The sequence below is a fragment of the Saccopteryx bilineata genome, chromosome 6 (assembly GCF_036850765.1).
Source record: "Saccopteryx bilineata isolate mSacBil1 chromosome 6, mSacBil1_pri_phased_curated, whole genome shotgun sequence".
NCBI classification, from domain to species: Eukaryota; Metazoa; Chordata; class Mammalia; order Chiroptera; family Emballonuridae; genus Saccopteryx; species Saccopteryx bilineata.
Genome location: NC_089495.1, coordinates 194,517,148 through 194,537,523, shown reverse-complemented (window position 1 = coordinate 194,537,523; position 20,376 = coordinate 194,517,148). Strand labels below are relative to the sequence as shown.

The following is a 20,376-nucleotide window of genomic DNA, read 5'->3' as shown; positions in this document are numbered from 1 at the left end:
AACAGCTGCCGTCTATCAGGCACCCACTGCGTTCTCAGCAGAGCTGCAAGAGCCTCACAGTCATTATCTTGAGTCCTCATGAAGTTTAAGTCTTATTATGCCCATCTTACAAGTGAGATGCTCAGAGAGGTGGAATGACTTGCTCAAGGCCAGTCAGCTCTCACGTGGCAGAGGTGGGTTGATAAGAGTAAAATCATGGTAGAAACAATAGCTATGTCATACCACAGTGACCATTTTGTGGCTGCTCACCCTGTGCTGGGGACAGGGCTAAGTCTGCTGTGAATGTTCACTGTAGAGGGCTGATAGCTACTGGGTACAAAAGGAAAGTGGGCTATGAGGGGGCCGGGTAGAGCTCTGTCAGGAGGAGTGATGAGAAGTCAGGTCTCTGGGCAGTATTTGAAAGAGACGGCTGCCGACTTCAGTCTCCATTCTTCCTGCCCCTCCAGGAGGAGGTGGGAGCTGAAGAGGGTTCCTTGGTATATAGATAGCAGGGCTGACATTTCCCAAGCCCCTACTTTATCCAGGATCCATGGCCTGCAGTGTATCATTAACGTGTGGAAAGGGGGGGGTGAACCTGTGTCTTTCTGACCCGAAAGCCAGTGCTCGTCTACTCTACCACACTTCCTTGGAGAACTAAGACTAAAAGGTGTCACAGATTCTGGTTTGGGGTAGAATGGAGGAGTCCAATGCATGGGGAATAGAAGACTCAGGAAGCCATATTACGAGGAAATAATAATAGGCCTTTATGACTTTTACAAAACAAAATAATTTAAAAATTATTATAAAAGCAATTCTGCCCTTTGCATGAAATTGGAAAAATAGCAAAGAATGTAAAAAAGGAAATAACAGTCACCCAAAGAAAATCATTAATATTTGGGTGTATTTCTTTCTAGTTTTTCCTATGTGATATTGTATCCTGTCTTTGTAAAATATAACTGAACAGATTTCCCTAAATGACTCAAAACTCTCCTTGTAAATATAATTTACATATGAAAATAACATAAGAATAAGAATATAAACATAATATTTAGTAGAAAAATTATAAAAAATACAGATGTGCAAAAAGAACAAAGATTCTCCCCATTTTCACCATTCAAGGAAAATTCTGTTAACATTTTGTTATATCTACACACACAGCGACATTATTATGCATATATGTCTATATGTTTACATAAAAGAATACATATATACTTACAAAAATGAGATTATAAACACATTAAAAAAAAAACCTGATTGTTTTTACCTAATATAACATGGATAGTTTTTTGAGTGAGTTTATATAAATCTATCCTTTGGAACAGCCCCATAGTCTCTATAGGAATATCATGATATAGTCACCCAGTCTTCTAATGATGAATATCTGATTTAGTTTTGCCTTTCTGTGAGAGATAATAAAAACAGCCTGACCTGTGATGGCGCAGTGGTTCAAGCGTCGACCTGTAATGCTGAGGTCGCCAGTTCAAAAAAAACCCTGGGCTTGCCCGGTCAAAGCACATATGGGGAATTGATGCTTCTTGCTCCTCCCCCCTTCTCTCTTTCTCTATCTGTTTCTATCTCTATCTCTGTCTCTCTTCTCTAAAATGAATAAATAAATAAAACAAACAAACAAACAAACAATGCACAATCCTTAAAAACTATACTTGATAACGAAAGTAATAGAAATTAAAATTGCTTCCAATATCTCTGTAATACCATTTTTTATGACTGTGTAATAGTCCTTGCAGATTAGCTCATGATTTTCTTAACTGTTCCCCTACCATTGGATGTCATTTCTAGTCTTGTAAACTACTGTAAATTTGCTGTGACCAGGATCTTTTCTCCAAAGCCCTGCCTGCACTTTAGGTTAGTTTTTTGGATTGATTCTCAGTTGATTATTACTGAGTTACTTTCCTGATCACCTCACCCCTTTCCCACAGGCTTACCTCTTCCCAGCTATGGCCATTTTTAAGGCAGAAGACGCCAGTGGGGAGGCGGCAGCCATGTTGAACAATATGCGTGTGTACGGCACCTGTGTGCTTACCTGCATGGCCACCGTGGTATTTGTGGGTGTCAAGTATGTCAACAAGTTTGCCCTTGTCTTCCTGGGTTGTGTCATCCTCTCCATCCTGGCCATCTATGCTGGGGTCATCAAATCTGCCTTTGACCCACCCAACTTCCCGTAAGTGGCACTGCTCTGAGCCTATGGCATCCTCCTCCTCCTCCCTGGCCCAGTTTCAGGGTCGGCATACCCGTCTTTGCCAACCCCTTGTACCCATCTCTTAGAATCAGAGTGGTTGTGGATTCAGAGCAACCTCCCTTGGGAGAAAAAAAAATCTCTCCTAGTTCGGGGGTGTCTATTCAGGGTGGGATGTTTCTGCAGGTAGGCAGTTTCCCTGTGAGAGTCAAATTCTTGCTGGTGGGGATGGACTGAGGAAGAACCACGTGCAGTGATTTCTGAAGGGATAAACACTCTGTCCAGGTGGGGCCAACCTCCTGGAATGGGGCAACCACTTAGTGTTAAACACATGTTCTAACCTGGGAAAGGACACAGAAGAGAAAGTCTAAGCGCTCAGATTTCCGTTGTTCCTGCCGCTCTCCCTAGGACGGATTTCCTTACACCCCACTGCCGAGAGGGGCGGCACGGGGAGGCTGCTGTCCACGGTGCTGAAACATAGCATTGCATTAAAGCGGTGTTTCGCCGCTGTGGCCTTCGTATTAAAATCACTTGGGGGAAATGAAGAAAAAAAAAAAAACACCAAAAAAACAAAACCGCCGATTCTGGGCTCCATCCCAATTAATTCTGAATCTCTAGATACGAGACTCTGGCATCTGTGTTTTTTAGAGCCCCCTGGTGATTGTACTCTGAAGCCAGAGCAGGGTTACCTCCCTCCCCATCCTCCTCCCTTGTTTCTCTCCCTAGGATCTGCCTCCTGGGGAACCGCACACTATCCCGCCATGGCTTTGATGTCTGTGCCAAGCTGGCCTGGGAAGGAAATGAGACGGTGACCACACAGCTCTGGGGCCTTTTCTGTTCCTCTCGCTTTCTCAATGCCACCTGTGATGAGTACTTCACACGAAACAATGTCACGGAGATCCAGGGCATTCCTGGCGCTGCCAGTGGTCTCATCAAAGGTCTGGGGGAGAGAAGAGGGCTGGTGTGCAGGGCACGCTACAGGCATTGTGGGTTAAAAAGTTAGGAGTAAGAGACTCTACTTGAGATTCAGTTAAATTCAATTCGTTTTCATTGATCACCTACTCTGGGTCATGCTCTGTTCTTAGGATCATGGAGGGGTGGAGATGAGAAGGAGACTTTGAGTATCTCGTCACCTAATAAAAAAGAAAGCCATCAGTGTAACAAGCACCGGCTGAGTGCCTAGCACTGTGCTAAGCACCAGGAATGCAACATAAACAAGTCACAGGCCTTGGCCTCAAGGAGTCTAGTGGCAGACACAGATGTGTTAGCAAACATGCACAGATGTGCATTCAATAAACAGAGACCTCCTAGGAGAGGGAATGATTGCGTGTGTAAGGTAGTGAGACAAGCCTTCCTAGACTCATCTGAGAAAGCTTTTGAAGGAAAAATAAGAGATTTTTCAGTGATATTCGGGGAATAAAGAAATCACAGGCAGAAGAACAGCCTGCCTAAAAGAATGCACACACACAGAAGAGTGTATTGTGTCCTTTCAACCACAAGTAATTTGGAATGACTGGGGCATGAAGTGAAAGAGGAGGAGCAAGGGATGATGTTGGAGAGGTTAGCATGAGCCAGACTGTGGTGGGTCTTGGAAGCCATGTTGAAGAGTTTGGACCAGGGGTCCCCAAACTATGGCCCGCGGGCTGCATGTGGCCCCCTGAGGCCATTTATCCGGCCCTTGCCGCACTTCTGGAAGGGGCACCTCTTTCATTGGTGGTCAGTGAGAGGAGCATAGTTCCCATTGAAATACTGGTCAGTTTGTTGATTTAAATTTACTTGTTCTTTATTTTAAATATTGTATTTGTTCCTGTTTTTTTTTTTTTTACTTTAAAATAAGGTATGTGCAGTGTTCATAGGGATTTGGTCATAGTTTTCTTTTTATAGTCCGACCCTTCAATGGTCTGAGGGACTGTGAACTGGCCCCCTGTGTAAAAAGTTTGGGGAACCCTGGTTTGGACTGTGTCCTGAGGGCCACATAGAGCCACCAAAGGGCTTTGAGTAGTTGAGAGACAGGTCAGCTTATCATTTCTGAGGGTTCACTCCAGTTGCTCATCTGGATGGGCTAAAATAGGCGATATCAGAGGCAGGGAAGCCAGGAGAAGGCCACACTGAGTCCAGGTGAGAGATGATAGTTTTCTGACCTAGAGTGATGGAATGATGGCAGTAGAATGGAGCAGTGGTTCTCCACCAAGGCTGTTTTGCCCACCTAAGACACATTGGCAATGTCTGGAGACAGTTCTGGTTGTCATGACTGGAGGCTTATTACTGGCATCTAATGTGTAGAGCCCAGGATGTTGCTAAACACAACATCCACAACCAAGAATGGGCTGTCCCCAAGTGTCAGTAGTGCCCAAAATGGAGAAACCCTGGAAAGGAAAGAAGAGATGTATTTGAGAAATATTTAGGAGGGGTAATGAACAAGGGTTGGGGATGAGTTTGAAATAGAGATGGGAAGAGGAAGCAGTTGAGGGAAATGCCAAAGTGTCTGAATGCTAGTGCCATTTTCTGAGCTAAGGGATCCAGGAAAGAAGCTGGTTTGGGGCACTGGCTGGTTTGCTCAGTGGTAGAGTGTCGGCCTGGCATATAGAAATCCCAGGTTCGAGTCCTGGTCAAGGCACACAGGACAAGTGACCATTTGCTTCTCCACCCCCCCTTCCCTCCCCCTTCCCCCCACAGCCATGGCTTAAATGGTTTGAGCAAGCTGGCCCCAGGTGCTGAGGATGGCTCCATGGCCTCGCCTCCAGTGCTAAAGTAGCTTGGTTGCTGAGCCATGAAGCAGCTGCCCCAGATGGGCAGAGCATCACCCCATAGAGGGCTTGCAGGGTGGATCTTGGTCAGGGCGCATGCAGGAATCTGTCTCTCTGCCTCCCTGCCTTTCACTTAATGAAAAAAAAAAGAAGCAGCATTTGGTTTAGAAAGAGTGGATGTGAGATCAGTTTGGGACATCGAATTGGTCTGAGTTAGGTGTGTCTTTTTTGCCCCAGTAGACTGAGCTGTTTGAGAGCAAAGACCAAATCTGATTCATATGCAAAGCCCTTGCATGTGCCCTGACTCAAAGCAGGAGCTTAGGAAGTATCAGTAGAACTAAAACAGAGCCAAGACCCATGGGAAGTGAGAGGTGGTTGACCTTGACTTCCCTTTTTGTCTATCCCACCTCCTGGCCCCAGAGCTGTGGCACTCTGACTTCTGATCTTCACTGAGTATCCTGTGCTGTGTCCCCCACAGAGAACCTCTGGAGCTCCTACCTGACCAAGGGGGTGATTGTGGAGAGGAGTGGGATGTCCTCGGCAAGCCTGGCTGAGAGCACCCCTGTCAACATGGACCAACCCTATGTCTTCAGTGATATGACCTCCTACTTCACTCTGCTGGTTGGCATCTACTTCCCCTCCGTCACAGGTGAAGGGGAGCTCAGAGAGGGAGGACCATGCCTGGGAGTGGATGGGTAGGAGACAGTGATAACGTGGGGGAATTTCTTAGTCCAAAAACCCCATCACATAGGCAGAAGCCACCAGTTTAGTTCCCATTGGACAGATGAAGGAATGCAAGCCAGGAAAAGCCAAGTAGTCTGCCTAAGTTCCCACACAAACCCACATACCAGCTCCCATCCAGGCTTCCTGACTCCGAGGCTGGGGTCTTCTCTTCCCAGTCTGTCTGGTCTCCTGTGGCTCCTGTCCTAGCTGCTCTGTTCACAGGGATCATGGCCGGTTCCAATCGCTCCGGAGACCTGCGGGATGCTCAGAAGTCAATTCCCACTGGCACCATCCTGGCCATCGCCACCACCTCGGCTGTCTGTATCCTGTACTGCTGGGCTTGGACCACCATGGGTGGGGAGGGCTAAAGAGTGGGTAGCGGCTGCCTCACCCGCTGGCTCAGGACGGGTGGTGATGAAGGGAACGCCACGCGGGGAATTCTCCTTCACCTCTGCTGCAGACATCAGCTCTGTTGTTCTGTTTGGGGCCTGCATTGAGGGTGTCGTCCTGCGGGACAAGTAAGTAAGGGAATCAGGGCTGATCCTGTTCAGGGTGGGGTGGGCACAGGGGGTCACGTTCTGGGAAACAGACGCTACAGGGGTGCTGAACTTGAGCAAGAGGGCTTGTGGGAGCGAGGTCAAGGGGAATTGCTTGCCAACTCAGTTTCTTATATTTCATCTTTCTCATGCCACTCTAGAGCAAGAAGCTGGAATGATGTCTCATTTCTTGTCCTTTTCTTTCTCTTTATAATCTATTAATTTATTTGATATTTCCGGGATGTCTCTGTGTTGGTCACTGTCCAGGGTTCTGGGAGGAACAGAGATAAATAACCCATGATTTTTGTCCTGGAGGAGCTCTTTGGGGATGGTAACCATACTTTTCAGCAGACTTGGGATGCGGAGCAGTAGAGGTGGTGATCAAGTTAAGCACACGGGCTATGGGAGTGCACGGGAGGTTGCGATCCAGTCCTCGGAGGGCGGAGAGGAGGAGGTGATGCTAGAAATGTCTTACACACGTTTTCTCATCTATCCTTCCCACTTTAAATGTCGAGTAGAGATTACTTAGGTGGCCAAGAGGGGGAGAGGCATTCCAGGCCTTGGGAACAGCATGAATAAAGGTGTGGGAGAGAAACAGCTGTGCGTGTGAATGTGTGTGTGTGTGTTTGCACACGCGGGTGCCTGTAGCAATAAGCAGTTGGAGATTCTGGAGCATCTTTCTGACGGCCGTGTGCAGTCACACCAGGAGGATGAGGTCAGAGGTCCTATCGCAGAGGCCAGCTTCTGCATTCCCATCCTGGCTCTGTAAGGTGGAGAATGGGGGACATGAGGCTGGAGACCGAGGCTGGAGCCAGTCCTGGAGGTTTTCGATATCAGGAAATTGGACCTTTAATTGATAAAAAAAAAACGGAGGAAACTCTGAAGGGTTTTAAGCAGAGAAGTGACCGGGTCAAATGGACCATTTGCACACATTACACCTATTAGCTTTTAGGGCAACTTAACCTCCACTTATTTCATTTTATTTAATCAGAGACCTCCCACAAGATTGCAAGGGGTCCAGCAGGTCATCCAGTATAACCCGTCATCTGATCCCTGAAGTCCTTTAGCAGCGGCTCATCTGGGCACATATCTGCTCTCATCCTCAGGGACAGGGCTCTCTCTCCTGATTGAGGCAGCATCTTCCCGTTTAAGACAGTGTCATTGTCAGAAAATGCTTTTTCTGGTTCTCACATCATATATCATCACCAAGTTACGAGGTCAGAACTTCCATCTTTCAGCTAGAGACACTGGGATTCTAACCGGTTAAGAGATTTGGCCTGACCAGGCAGTGGCACAGTGGATAGAGTGTTGGCCTGGGATGCTGAGGACCCAGGTGCAAAACCCCGAGGTCTCCAGCTTGAGCCCAAGGTCGCTGGCTTGAGCAAAGAGTCACTGGCTCAGCTGGAGCCCCCTGGTCAAGGCACATATGAGAAAGCAATCAATGAACAACTAAGGTGCTGCAAGAACAAATTGATGCTTTTCATTTCTCTCTCTTCCTGTCTGTCCCTCTCTCTGTCTCTCTTGATTAAAAGAGAGAGAGAGAGAGAGAGAGAGAGAGAGAGAGAGAGAGAGATTTGTCCAGGATAGCGTAAAATTACACTGACTGTATACTAGAATCACTATCACTACCATGTTCCAGGCACTCTGCTAAGTATTTCACCTCTCACCTGTTGTATGAAAGGGGTTTATAATAGTTCCTGCTTTACAGGTGAGAAAAGTGAAGCAAAGAGAGGTTAAACGACTTGCCCAAGGTCACACAGACAGCAAGAAGTGCCTAGGACGTTAGGGGCTTTGTCTCTCCCTTCACCCAACAGAGCCTCGCTCTGTGGCGGGCACACTTTGGTCCTGACGTTGGTGTGGGAGACCTGCCCTGGAAGTCCAGGTGCCATCGCTCACCCGGCATCACCTGTCCCTCTGTTGCTTCATTTCAGGTTTGGTGAAGCTGTGAATGGCAACCTGGTGGTGGGCACGTTGGCCTGGCCGTCCCCCTGGGTTATTGTCATTGGCTCCTTCTTCTCCACCTGTGGGGCTGGGCTGCAGAGCCTCACAGGGGCCCCCCGCCTGCTGCAGGCCATCTCCCGGGATGGCATAGTGCCCTTCCTGCAGGTCAGTGGGGGGCAGAATGTGGAGGGGACAGTTCACCCCTGCACCAGCCAGGCAGGCCGCTGCCCAGAGAGGCCGCACAGCCAGCCTGGACCTGCCGTCTGGTGCCCTTCCGCTCCGTGCTGCCACTAAAAAAGAATGGTTGTTTCTTATTTGGAATTAAGCCCATGGTCAATGCCATTTTTTTGGGGTAGAGTTGTGTGTTCTTAGGGGAAAAAATAAATGGCCCTCCTTTGGCCTAGTGATCAGGCAAGGACTCGAGGAGGCAGCCAAAGGGCGGGAAAGGGGCAGCTCTCTCCATGGTGCTAAGAAGAAAGATTTATGGTGCACACAGTCATGGCCGCTTGCTGGCCTCCTGTGGTTCCTCTCCCATCTGTCCCCTGTTTTTCCCCTTAAAGGAGCATTTGAACTCACTCACTGGGGTACCAATGTCAGCGTGGGTGAGATACAGCAAAAGCCTGGCATCCCCTTAGGCACTGCTAAACGATGAGAAATACAGCATCCTCTCCCTGCCTCCTCACTGGTCAGGGGACCCCTGCCTCTACCCCACTGGTCCCCATGACTGGAGGAGACACAGGAAGTCCTTCAGGCCTCAGGCTCCTGTGATGGTTACTCTGCACACAGGTGTTCGGCCACGGCAAAGCCAACGGGGAGCCAACATGGGCCTTGCTCCTGACCGCCTGCATCTGCGAGATCGGCATCCTCATTGCGTCGCTCGATGAGGTCGCCCCCATCCTCTCTATGTGCGTGCTGGCCCCTCACCCTCCCCCCCAACCCGGGCTCTCTCTGCTGGGATCCTGCAGCTGGGACCCTGGGCAGCCCCTCCCCCCAGATACTTGACCACCCCCGGAGGTTCCCCACAGCCACGGAAACCCACCCCTTGTTATAGAGATGTGTACCCCTCGTGCGTCAGGGGATGTTGTAATGGGGCTCAGCCTTTGAACCCCTTTCTTTTTTTTTTCTTCTTTTTTTTTTTTTTGTATTTTTCTGAAGCTGGAAACGGGGAGAGACAGACAGACTCCTGCATGCGCCCGACCGGGATCCACCCGGCACGCCCACCAGGGGCGAAGCTCTGCCCACCAGGGGTTGATGCTCTGCCCCTCCGGGGTGTCGCTCTGCCGCGACCAGAGCCACTCTAGCGCCTGGGGCAGAGGCCGAGGAGCCATCCCCAGCGCCCGGGCCATCTTTGCTCCAGTGGAGCCTCGGCTGTGGGAGGGGAAGAGAGAGACAGAGAGGAAGGAGAGGGGGAGGGGTGGAGAAGCAGATGGGCGCTTCTCCTGTGTGCCCTGGCCAGGAATCGAACCTGGGTCCCCCGCACGCCAGGCCGACGCTCTACCGCTGAGCCAACCAGCCAGGGCCGCCTTTGAACCCCTTTCTAAGCACCAGATCGTAGTTCAGCCACCTTCTTCACTTCTTTTCCCCGTCCCCCTTTCCTCCCCTGTATTTCTCTTTGTGGTTCTGCCTCTCCTTGCAGCTCTGTCTCTCCCGGACCTTTCTGTGTTCCAGGTTCTTCCTGATGTGTTACATGTTCGTCAACCTGGCCTGTGCGGTACAGACGCTGCTGAGGACGCCCAACTGGAGGCCTCGCTTTCGATATTACCACTGGTGGGCGCCCTGTCCCCCTCCCCCTCACACAACCCTCCTCCCATCTCCACCCCAGTGCCCACCCCACCCTCGCCCATCCCCTACAGGTCTGAGGATCCCAAACTCCAGACTTTGTAGCCAAACTAGCAAAGAAAGGTCCTATAGACGGTTTCCTTATAATTACAAATACTAATGTAACAGTCGTAAATGGTCTCAGCTGTCATCCCTCCCTGGGCATGATGCTCACCAGCTTACCATCTGGACAAGGAAACGGAGGTTTCCTTAGCTGTAAAATGGGATGACAACTGTCCCCACCTCATAAGCCCCTGTGAGCATTACATGCAGGGTACACAGAAGGTGCTCATCACGTGGAGGCTGGGGTTCTTCTGATCATTTTATTTGAAGGCCCACGAGACAGGGCAGGAATGGTCACGCCTGTTCGACTACAAGGAAACAGAGGCTTAGTCAGGGGAAGGGGCTGGCCTCAGGCTTCTCAGCAAGACTGCGGCGGATCTGGGCTAGAGCCTGGGCTGCTTGACTCCTGTCTCCGTGCTCCTGTTTGTGAGTTCCCTCTTCCTGGCGGGCACACTCGTCCTGGGAGATCCTGCCTCTAACACTTCCCCAGAGAACCCTGGCAAGGCGATCTGGCAGAGTCTAAGGCCTTGGGACAGGGAAGGGCGGTGACTCAGGAGTTGGGCAGGGCATGGGGTGTTGCCTGTCTGTGACTGCTCATTCATTCAGAAGGTCCCACGTCCCTGTGGTGCTCACAGGGGATGGTGGTGTGAGTTCCCCAAGACTGATCACAGTATCCAAGTCTTGCCCAGGCCCTGTCCCATCTAAGTCTTGCTGTCTGAGCCTTGGTACCAAAGACAGTACCGCCAGGGCTCAGAGGCCGGCTCTCCTTCCCCTTGTCCAGGACACTGTCCTTTCTGGGCATGAGCCTCTGCCTGGCCCTCATGTTCATCTGCTCCTGGTATTATGCCCTGGTGGCCATGCTCATTGCTGGGCTCATCTACAAGTACATCGAGTACCGTGGGTAAGTACAGGAGTGGGGCGGGCTGGGAGAGACTGGGGAGAGGGGCGAGGAGGCGCAGGGGGTGCCGGTGGTGGCTGGTCGGAGGCGGGGGTGGGGGTAGAGTGGAAGAGGGTGACATGGGGTGGGATTGAGAGATAGGAGACAGAAGCAGAAGGAGGGACTGAAGCTTTGAGAAATGGAGGTGGCAGAAGCAACATGCCTGTCCTTTCTGAGCCCGAGATGGGTGGTTCTGCCCCGGGGACTGGCCACTTCAGCATGGAGGGTTCTCTCTGACACCCTGTCTGTGGCTTCTGCCCTCATGTGCTCCCCCTGCCCGGCCCCCAGGGCGGAGAAGGAGTGGGGTGATGGGATCCGAGGCCTGTCGCTCAGCGCTGCTCGTTACGCCCTCTTACGTCTGGAGGAAGGGCCCCCACACACCAAGAACTGGAGGTGAGGGGGGGAGCACGTGTGTAAAGGCTCGGGGCAGGGAGAGGCAGGGAGGGGTCTGACCTACCTTACCCACTTTGTTCTGCTGAGTGGCGTTCTCGCCACGGCGCTGTGTCCTCGGCCTCTCCCCCTCAGCTCTGTCTTGACTGAAACCTTCCTACCTCCAGCACCAAGGCTGGGCCGAGTTCCAGACATTTGTTCTTCAAATCCTACTCCCCCATGCCGGCCTCCTGACCATCTATCCATCCATTCATTCGTCTATTCATTTATTCCATTATTTATTTTGAAAAATGTATGTATGGAGGCATGCTCTGCGCCAAGCCCTCTTCTGGTCTCTGGGGACGTGGTGAGCTCCCAGTTCCATGGAGAAGACACTCACAGAGGCAGACGAACCAACATCATGTAGCGTTTGCTCTGGGAGAGGTAGAATCCTCCACTTTGAGAGTTATTGAACCTTTTAGAAATCTCTAGATTCATAGCAATATCTCCATTTTATTCATGTGAAAGTGGGGGACCAGAGAGGGTCTCAGAAGTCACGGAACTGGGATGGGCATCTTCACCTCCCGCCTCTGAGCCCACGGTGCTTTTTGAATGACTGCTCAGCGAGCCGGTCCCTCGTCCACCTCACTCTGGTTCACTTTGCCAAGAGCAAAGCCTGGGTCTTGGAGCTCTGCCTGGGACACCGTGGGTTTGTCTTTGATGCCATCTACTAAACTGGGGCTTCCACAGACCAGGCCTTTCTTTGCATGATTTGTCTGTGAATTCACAAATGCTTGGCACAGGGTCTAGCCCAGAGTAAATGCTTAGAGAATGCTATTACATGGATAGTTGGTTGGATGGAGGAGACAGTTAAAGGAAATGAATGAATAAATAGGTGGGTAGATAGCTGAGTGTATATAATTATAAGTGTCCCTGTACCCAATTGCCCTATCTGAGAGGGTGGTTAGGGGCATAAATAGATTTGTGAATGGATGGTGGTAGGTTGATAAATGGGTAATTATGTGAATAATGTATATGTAGGTAAGTTAATACGGGTATAAATAGATGATCGAAGGATAAAATAGGTGAGTGGGTGGGTAGTTCGATGGGTTGATATTCAAGGAAATGGATGGATGGATGGTTGGGTGGATGGCGGGGTTATAGGTGGAGGAGTCTTGAGGACAGATGGTTAGTGAACTCACTGGTGTATGGCATACAGGTGTGTGGGTGTATGGTGGTGACTGGGTGGCTATTGGATGTATCATATGACCTTTCACCCTCTTCAGGCCACAGCTGCTGGTGCTGGTGCGAGTGGACCAAGACCAGAATGTGGTACACCCACAGCTGCTCTCGCTGACCTCCCAGCTCAAGGCAGGGAAAGGCCTGACCATTGTGGGCTCTGTCCTTGAAGGCACCTTTCTGGACAACCACCCCCAGGCCCAGCGGGCAGAGGAGGTGAGCGGAGGCCCTGGTGGGGAGGGCGGAAGGACAGGGCGCTCAGGGAGACAGTCTTTGCCCCATCACACTCTTTCCCTCCCATCTTTGGGGTCAGTGGGAGCTCAGACTTTGCTGTCCTCTTCCTGAGAAGATGTGTCTAAGGGCTTGATGTGTGAGTTCCTCAGAATCCAACTCATGGAGCCAAAGACCATCAGAAAGGCTCATTTTATGGATAAGGAAACCAAGGCTTAAAGAAGTCAGGTTACTTGTCTAAAGACAAAACAGCGATTCAAATCAGACCCGCTTGACTCCTACTCCAGACTTCTTCCCGCCAAAGTTACATCTTTCAAAGTGTTTTCACATCCATGCATTCTTTCTACCCCTGTACTGAGTGGAGTCGGCGGGGTGGGCATCCACGTTCGGCATAGGAAGAAACTCTGCACGGAAGGAAATGGGCTTTCTGAAAGCCACGGAGCTGTCTGGAAGTCTAGGCAGGGTTGGAACCCGGGTTCCTGGCTCCATATTACTTGCTCTTGTCCCCATCCGCAGGTCTGTGCCCACAAAGCAGTGTCCTGAGCCAGGGTGGGCTGGGGTATTAAGAGGCACTAACAGGTGTTGGAAGTTGGTGGGTAGCAGAGGAAGCGGGTTCTGTTTGTGATTCAGGCCTCTTTGCCCTCGGGCTCTGACCAGTTGTGGAGAGAGCAAAGGGAGCCCAAGGGAGGCGAGGTGAGCTGGGGAGGGGCACCCCTAATGGCTTGTGACAGTGCTGTTTCTGCCTCACTGGGCCGTTCACACCGATCTGTCAGGGCTCAGAGCTGGAAGCCTCCGCTGGTCAGTTTTATTCAGCGTTCGGTGGCCGAGGACATGCTGTGCACTAGACACCGGGCTAGGCACAGGGAAGATGGAGATATAGAAGACCACATTGCAGCCCTCACAGTGGTCACAGGCTGTGGGGGACGATGGAACATTCACAGAAGGCACTCAACCGATCTGATGTTGATCAGGGCAGCGCTAGAGTTAATACCATCAGAGTAACGAAAAGTGCTGGGCACTTATATGATCTGTCAGGCAGTATACCCACCCCGTGTCATGTCATTCTCCCTGCTTCTACAGGGAGTAGCTGTCATGATGGAGTAGTTGTGATGATCCCCATTTGACGGATGAGAAAACTGAGGCTCAGAGAGGTTAGGCTAGTAGTTGGCAAACTCATTAGTAAACAGAGCCAAATATCAGCAGTACAATGATGGAAATTTCTTTTGAGAACCAAATGTTTTAAACTTAAACTATATAGGTAGGTACATTCCTTATCGAGGTAGCGCCTGCATGTGGTATTTTGTGGAAGAGCCACACTCAAGGGGCCAAAGAGCCGCATGTGGCTCCCGAGCTGTGGTTTGCCGACCAGGGGTTAGGCAATTTGCTCAAGGTCACACAGCAGGAGATGGCAGAGGTAGCAATCAAAACCTTTCTGTTTGCATTGGGGTTGTGGTTAAGAGTGTGGGGGATAGGGTCAGACCCCATGAGTTGAACCCCTTGATACAATAGCATCCATTAACTGTGTGACCTTATGCAAGTCTTAATTTCTCTGGCCTCAATTTCCTCATCTGGAAAATGAGAGTAATAAAACTTACCTCACAGTACAGATTGAATGTGCACTTAAAATGCATATCATTATGCTGACTTAAAAATTGGTAAACAGATTGGCCATGCCAAGGAGCCCAGTTTTGCTCTGAAGGATTGTATCTGAAGAAAGTGACATTTGACTTGGGCCAGGCAGTGAGGAGGGATCTGGGTGGTGGTGGAGAGCTTGCAGGGTACTGTGTGAGCCACGGCAGGGTGGTGGGATGTGTGGGGTTTGGTCACAAAGAGCTTTGATTGATCAGCGAGGAACGGGGGCCGTAGGTGAGGGAGAGCCATGCACAACCCTGGCACCCGCGGCCGACACGATCAGAGCAGAGCTTCAGGAGGGTCGGGGCCATGGAGGAGGGCCGGCTGCAGGGGGCCGGGCAGGGCCAGGGGCCACGGAGGAGGGCCGGCTGCAGGGGGCCGGGCAGGGCCAGGGGCCACGGAGGAGGGCCGGCTGCAGGGGGCCGGGCAGGGCCAGGGGCCACGGAGGAGGGCCGGCTGCAGGGGGCCGGGCAGGGCCAGGGGCCACGGAGGAGGGACGGCTGCAGGGGGCCGGGCAGGGCCAGGGGCCACGGAGGAGGGACGGCTGCAGGGGGCCGGGCAGGGCCAGGGGCCACGGAGGAGGGACGGCTGCAGGGGGCCGGGCAGGGCCAGGGGCCACGGAGGAGGGACGGCTGCAGGGGGCTGGGCAGGGCCAGGGGCCAGGGAGGCTTGAGCCTGGTCCTTATCTGATGTCCCATCCCCACCCCCAGTCCATCCGGCGTCTGATGGAGGCAGAGAAAGTGAAAGGCTTCTGCCAGGTCGTGATTTCCTCCAACCTGCGTGATGGCGTGTCCCATCTGATTCAGTCTGGGGGCCTCGGGGGCCTTCAGCACAACACCGTGCTCGTTGGCTGGCCCCGCAACTGGCGGCAGAAGGAGGATCATCAGACGTGGAGGAACTTCATTGGTAAAGCTACGTGGGCTGGGGCAGTGGTGGCTTGGGTGGAAGGCTGCGAGTTCTCCTCTGGGCTGGGGTAGTTTCCCAGGCGCGACAAATATGGATTCAGCCTAGGAAGTGACAGTGTTTAAAGCTGGCCATGTGCCAGTCCCCTCTGTTATGTGCTGGGGACTCAGGTGTGAAGGAGACATTCTTGACTCCTACAGGGTTCACAGCCCTGGGAGGAAGACAGTGCAGGGCAGTGGTAAGAGCTACAGCTTTGAAGTCAGAGGCCCAGGTTTAAATCTCACGTCTGGTCCTCCCTCGCTGTGTAATTATCCACAAGTGACTCACCCTCTCTGGGCGTGAATCCTTGTTAACAGTAATATAATAACTTACATTTATAGACTGTGTTCTGTATGCCAGACAAGTTGAGGCTTTCTCTGTGTCTAATTAAAGGATTAGAGATTAAAGAGTTTGCTCCAGGCCACATAGCTGGTAAACCAAGAAGCTATTCTGTCTCCAAAGTTATAAGGTGATTGGGAAGATTGAATGAGGCCATGCGTGGTAGAATGCTTAATAATCAGAAAAGGCAGGTGGGGAAACTGAGGCCCAGTGAGGTTGAGAAACTTTCCCCAATCCAAACAGCAAATAAGAAATGAGGCCCAGGTGGCCCTGGCCGGTTGGCTCAGCAGTAGAGCGTTGGCCTGGTGTGCGGGGGACCCGGGTTTGATTCCTGGCCAGGGCACATAGGAGAAGCGCCCATTTGCTTCTCCACCCCCCCTTCCTCTCTGTCTCTCTCTTCCCCTCCCGCAGCCAAGGCTCCATTGGAGCAAAGATGGCCTGGGCGCTGGGGATGGCTCCTTGGCCTCTGCCCCAGGCACTAGAGTGGCTCTGGTCGTGGCAGAGCATCGCCCCCTGGTGGGCAGAGCGTCGCCCCTGGTGGGCATGCCGGGTGGATCCCGGTCGGGCGCATGCGGGAGTCTGTCTGACTGTCTCTCCCAGTTTCCAGCTTCAGAAAAAAAAAAAAAAATGAGGCCCAGGTAGTTGCTGGTTTTCTGATGACTCGGCCCACGGCCACGCAAGGTGGGGCAGGGCAGGGTGCTGGGTGCGAAGTGCAGAAGTGGGTCAGAGTCATTGTTTTCCTATCTGGCTCTCTCCTTGGCCTTCCCCAGAGCTGGTCCGGGAAACCACAGCTGGTCATCTGGCCCTGCTGGTCACCAAGAACGTTTCCATGTTTCCTGGGAACCCTGAGCGCTTCTCCGAGGGCAGCATCGACGTCTGGTGGATTGTGCACGACGGAGGCATGCTCATGCTGCTGCCCTTCCTGCTGCGGCACCACAAGGTGAGTGCCTGCCTGCGTCTGTGCGTGTGCATGTGTGCACGTTCGTGGGTGAGGCTCGTGGGCTCTGGCCAGGGCCAGCCTCCGTGTCAGCTCCTGGGAGAGGGATATGATCACCTCCTTCATTCTGAGATGTTAGGAACTGACTGTGTCTCCCTTGCAGGTGTCCTTGCATTGTAAAGGAGAGCAATGCTTAACCCAAGCAAGTGATACTTTAATGGGGGACCCTCACCTAAGCAGGGGAGTTTTTGTAGGGAGTGGCCGCTGAGATAGAGGATTCGGGTCTGCATGTATGTGTGGCAAGGTGGGTGGGAAGGGTGAGGGACAGGGTCCTCTCTAGGTTCCGGCCCTGGGTCTCCTTACTACATCTGGCTGGACCTTTCCGGGTCCCCTTCACCCCTCCAGGTCTGGCGGAAGTGCAAGATGCGTATCTTCACTGTGGCCCAGATTGATGACAATAGCATCCAGATGAAGAAGGACCTGACCACATTTCTGTACCATTTACGTATCACTGCGGAGGTCGAGGTGGTAGAGATGGTGAGTCCCCAGGGACCACCCTGGAAGTTTTGGATTCCTTCCACTAGGTCCTCTTTCCTCTTGGCCCCAACACCAGTTAGGGCAACCCCAACAACCATCAGTTTATGATGCTGGGCCCCTTCCCCCCATCCACTCTTTAGCCTCACATATTCACCCAAGAGTTTATCCATCCATCCATCCATCCATCCATCCATCCATTCCTCTCTCCTTTATAAGAACAATCATTTCTAATAATGCTCATGATATGTAAGGCACTGTTCTACGTACTTTACATATATTGGTTCTCATCGCAAACAATGAAATAGATACAATTATCAGCATTTTCATTTTACAGATTAGGGAGTCGAGGCACAGAAAGTTTAAGTAGTTTGCCCAACAATGCTGACTAAGTGGATTCTAGCCCAGGCAGACTGGCTTTAGGATTACAGTATACATCCTTTCATCCACCCATCTCTTCAGTTGATTCATCCATCTACCCATCCTTCTTTGTGTTTGTTAATCTCCCCATATTCATTGATGTATTCATTCACTCACTCGCCCATCCATTCATTCACACCTTTGTTTCTTTTTTACTTCTTCCCCTTTTCCATTTACCCAGGTAATTAATTAATCTACTCATTCATTCATTCACCGGCTCACCTGCCTGGGTTGAGGAGGGAATGAGCTGCATTGCCTTCAAGGAGCACCATCCTTGCCTTCCACACTGTCAATTGAACTAGGTCGTTGGATAGGGGAGCCCGAAGCTGGCAGTAGGAAGGGGGCCTGCCTCCTTCCCCTTGGCCTTGCACCTGAGCTCACAGCTCATGTTTTCCTCCCTCGCCCTCCCACCCCATCCCCACCCTGCCTGGCCACAGCATGAGAGCGACATCTCGGCCTACACCTACGAGAAGACATTGGTGATGGAGCAGCGTTCTCAGATCCTCAAACAGATGCACTTAACCAAGAACGAGCGGGAACGGGAGGTGAGGTTGCCTAGGCTGGGCTCTCAGAGCCTCAAGCGGCTGCCAGCTCTGGGTCTGTACAGGTTTGGGATGGCCCAGGGCTTGCACACTTCACCTAGACCATTCATTACTCATCACCCTTATTCCTCCTGTCACTGGGCTCCCCAGCAGCGGGGTTACACACTGCAGCTGCACCTACCAAGCCTTTCAGCCAGGATGCAGAGGAGCTGTGCATCCTGAGATAGAGGATTCAGGTCTGCATGTATGTGTGGCAAGGTGGGTGGGAAGGGTGACAGACTTTCCTCTCTGTGTGGGACTTCTGGGGCCCAAGGGAGAATAGTGGATCCTAAATATGTATGGATGATGGATGGGTTCCCAGTGTGGGGGACACAGGATCATGTGACAGCCCCTCAGAGAGTGGGCAACAGGTGGATATTTAGGGTATGGTGGATGGGTCCTCAGGAGTAGTGATGATAAGTCTCCTATGGGGTGTGGGCCTAAGATATCCCAGGTGGGGGTAATGTGGGACCACTAGCCCCCTGGACTTTGGATGGAAGTCCTACCTTAGGGAGTAGGATCCTTGGGGAAATGAATGATGGTCCCCAAGGGCTGGGGACAAGAAAACCCTCAGAGGTGGGTGACAAGTTGCCTAGGGAATGGGTGGCAGATCTTACAGGTGAGGATGACAGACCATGGTTGATGGGTCTCTCAAGTGTGGACAATATATTTCTCAGATAGTGGTTGAAGGATCCTCAGGGGAATGAGTGGTGGGGTACCCCTTTGAGGTAGGAAGGATGGGTCCTCCAAGAATGTTATCCAGGGGTGATCATAAAAATTGTACATGTGCACTGACCAATCAGGCCTGACACTGGCCCATAGTGCTAAGGTGAAGCCCTGCAGGGCCAGGTGTTAACTCTTTGGTGGCTGGACAGTGGGGAGGTCAGGCTCTGGAGGGAAGCTGGAGTAGGCAGGTCAGCGGGGTAGTAGCTATTTGGTATGGGAGCACTGCAGTATTTTAACACTGATACCATTCCCAAAAATGTGCATCCTGGCTGAACATCAGTTCTGGTGAGAGCTCTTTGTAAGGCATGGGTGGTAACTTCCAGCAGAGCTGGCACCATTGTTTGTCACTCCCTAGATTCAGAGTATCACAGATGAGTCTCGTGGCTCAATCCGGAGAAAGAATCCAGCCAACACTCGGCTCCGCCTCAACGTCCCAGAAGAGACAGCTGACAGCGAAGAGAAGCCAGAAGAGGAGGTATGCAGCCAGGGTGGTTTGGCTCTACCTGGTGGGAGCAGAACCTCCGGCCTCCGAAGGAGTCAAGTGCTGTCCCTTTGTTCATCCCTCAGGTGCAGCTGATCCATGACCAGAGTGCTCCCAGCTGCCCTAGCAGCTCACCATCCCCGGGGGAGGAGCCCGAGGGGGAGGGCGAGGCAGATCCTGAGAAGGTGCATCTCACCTGGACCAAGGACAAGTCTGTGGCAGAGAAGAATAAGGGTCCCAGTCCTGTCTCCTCTGAGGGCATCAAGGACTTCTTCAGCATGAAGCCGTACGGGTCTGAGTGCTCAGGGCTGGGGTTTGGGGTGAACCCACAGGATTCAGAATGGGTCCTGGGCTGGCAGTTGGAAGACCCAGGTCACCCCTTGTCTTGGTTTTTCCATCTGAGGACTCAGGGGTCAGGCCTGATTGCTAAGGGTCAGAACTCCCAGATACAGGTGAAGGAAGGGAGGCTGGGAGAGCAGGACTATGTGCAGTCACGGTGGATGATGGTGGCTTGAGTCCCTAGCCTCTCCTGCTTTTTTCTGACCCCTCTCTTTTCTTCCTCTTTGCTTCTCTTGTGTTTCCTGAAGGGAGTGGGAGAACTTGTAAGTGCTTCGGAATTTTTTATTCTCTTTCCTGGTTTGGCCAGTGTCCCTGCTCTCAATATATCATGAACCCTCAATTTGTGTCCCTTACCTTTGCGGACTCTGAATAGCCCAGATTGGAGAGGTCTAGGGTTGGTGGTCCCTGGCTTGCAAGAACCGGGTCCCAGCAGCCCGGTGCACCTCCAGCCGACTCTCCCCTCTCCCAGGCTCACGCGCTTTCCTCCCCACCTTCCTCCCACAGGAACCAGTCCAACGTGCGGCGCATGCACACAGCTGTGCGGCTGAACGAGGTCATTGTGAAGAAATCTCGGGATGCCAAACTTGTTTTGCTCAACATGCCTGGGCCTCCCCGCAACCGCAATGGTGACGAAAATTGTATCCTGGACTTAAAGCTGGTGGTGGGCG

At 51.9% G+C, this 20,376-nt stretch overlaps 1 protein-coding gene across 3 annotated transcripts in view; it reads left to right on the top strand.

Moving 5' to 3' along the window:
• Positions 1-20,376, top strand: part of SLC12A5 (solute carrier family 12 member 5) — a 39,850-nt gene that overhangs the window by 16,700 nt on the left and 2,774 nt on the right. For all 3 annotated transcript variants that reach the window (XM_066236776.1, XM_066236777.1, XM_066236778.1), the window contains exons 7-25: positions 1,917-2,158; positions 2,900-3,111; positions 5,399-5,569; positions 5,866-5,964; positions 6,104-6,161; positions 8,111-8,285; positions 8,907-9,025; positions 9,789-9,887; positions 10,783-10,902; positions 11,227-11,331; positions 12,594-12,762; positions 15,120-15,315; positions 16,461-16,630; positions 17,033-17,164; positions 18,019-18,126; positions 19,244-19,363; positions 19,456-19,655; positions 19,957-19,971; positions 20,213-20,346. In XM_066236776.1, coding sequence (XP_066092873.1) covers positions 1,917-2,158; positions 2,900-3,111; positions 5,399-5,569; positions 5,866-5,964; positions 6,104-6,161; positions 8,111-8,285; positions 8,907-9,025; positions 9,789-9,887; positions 10,783-10,902; positions 11,227-11,331; positions 12,594-12,762; positions 15,120-15,315; positions 16,461-16,630; positions 17,033-17,164; positions 18,019-18,126; positions 19,244-19,363; positions 19,456-19,655; positions 19,957-19,971; positions 20,213-20,346 — 2,644 coding nt within the window. The remainder of the gene's footprint in view (positions 1-1,916; positions 2,159-2,899; positions 3,112-5,398; positions 5,570-5,865; positions 5,965-6,103; positions 6,162-8,110; positions 8,286-8,906; positions 9,026-9,788; positions 9,888-10,782; positions 10,903-11,226; positions 11,332-12,593; positions 12,763-15,119; positions 15,316-16,460; positions 16,631-17,032; positions 17,165-18,018; positions 18,127-19,243; positions 19,364-19,455; positions 19,656-19,956; positions 19,972-20,212; positions 20,347-20,376) is intronic.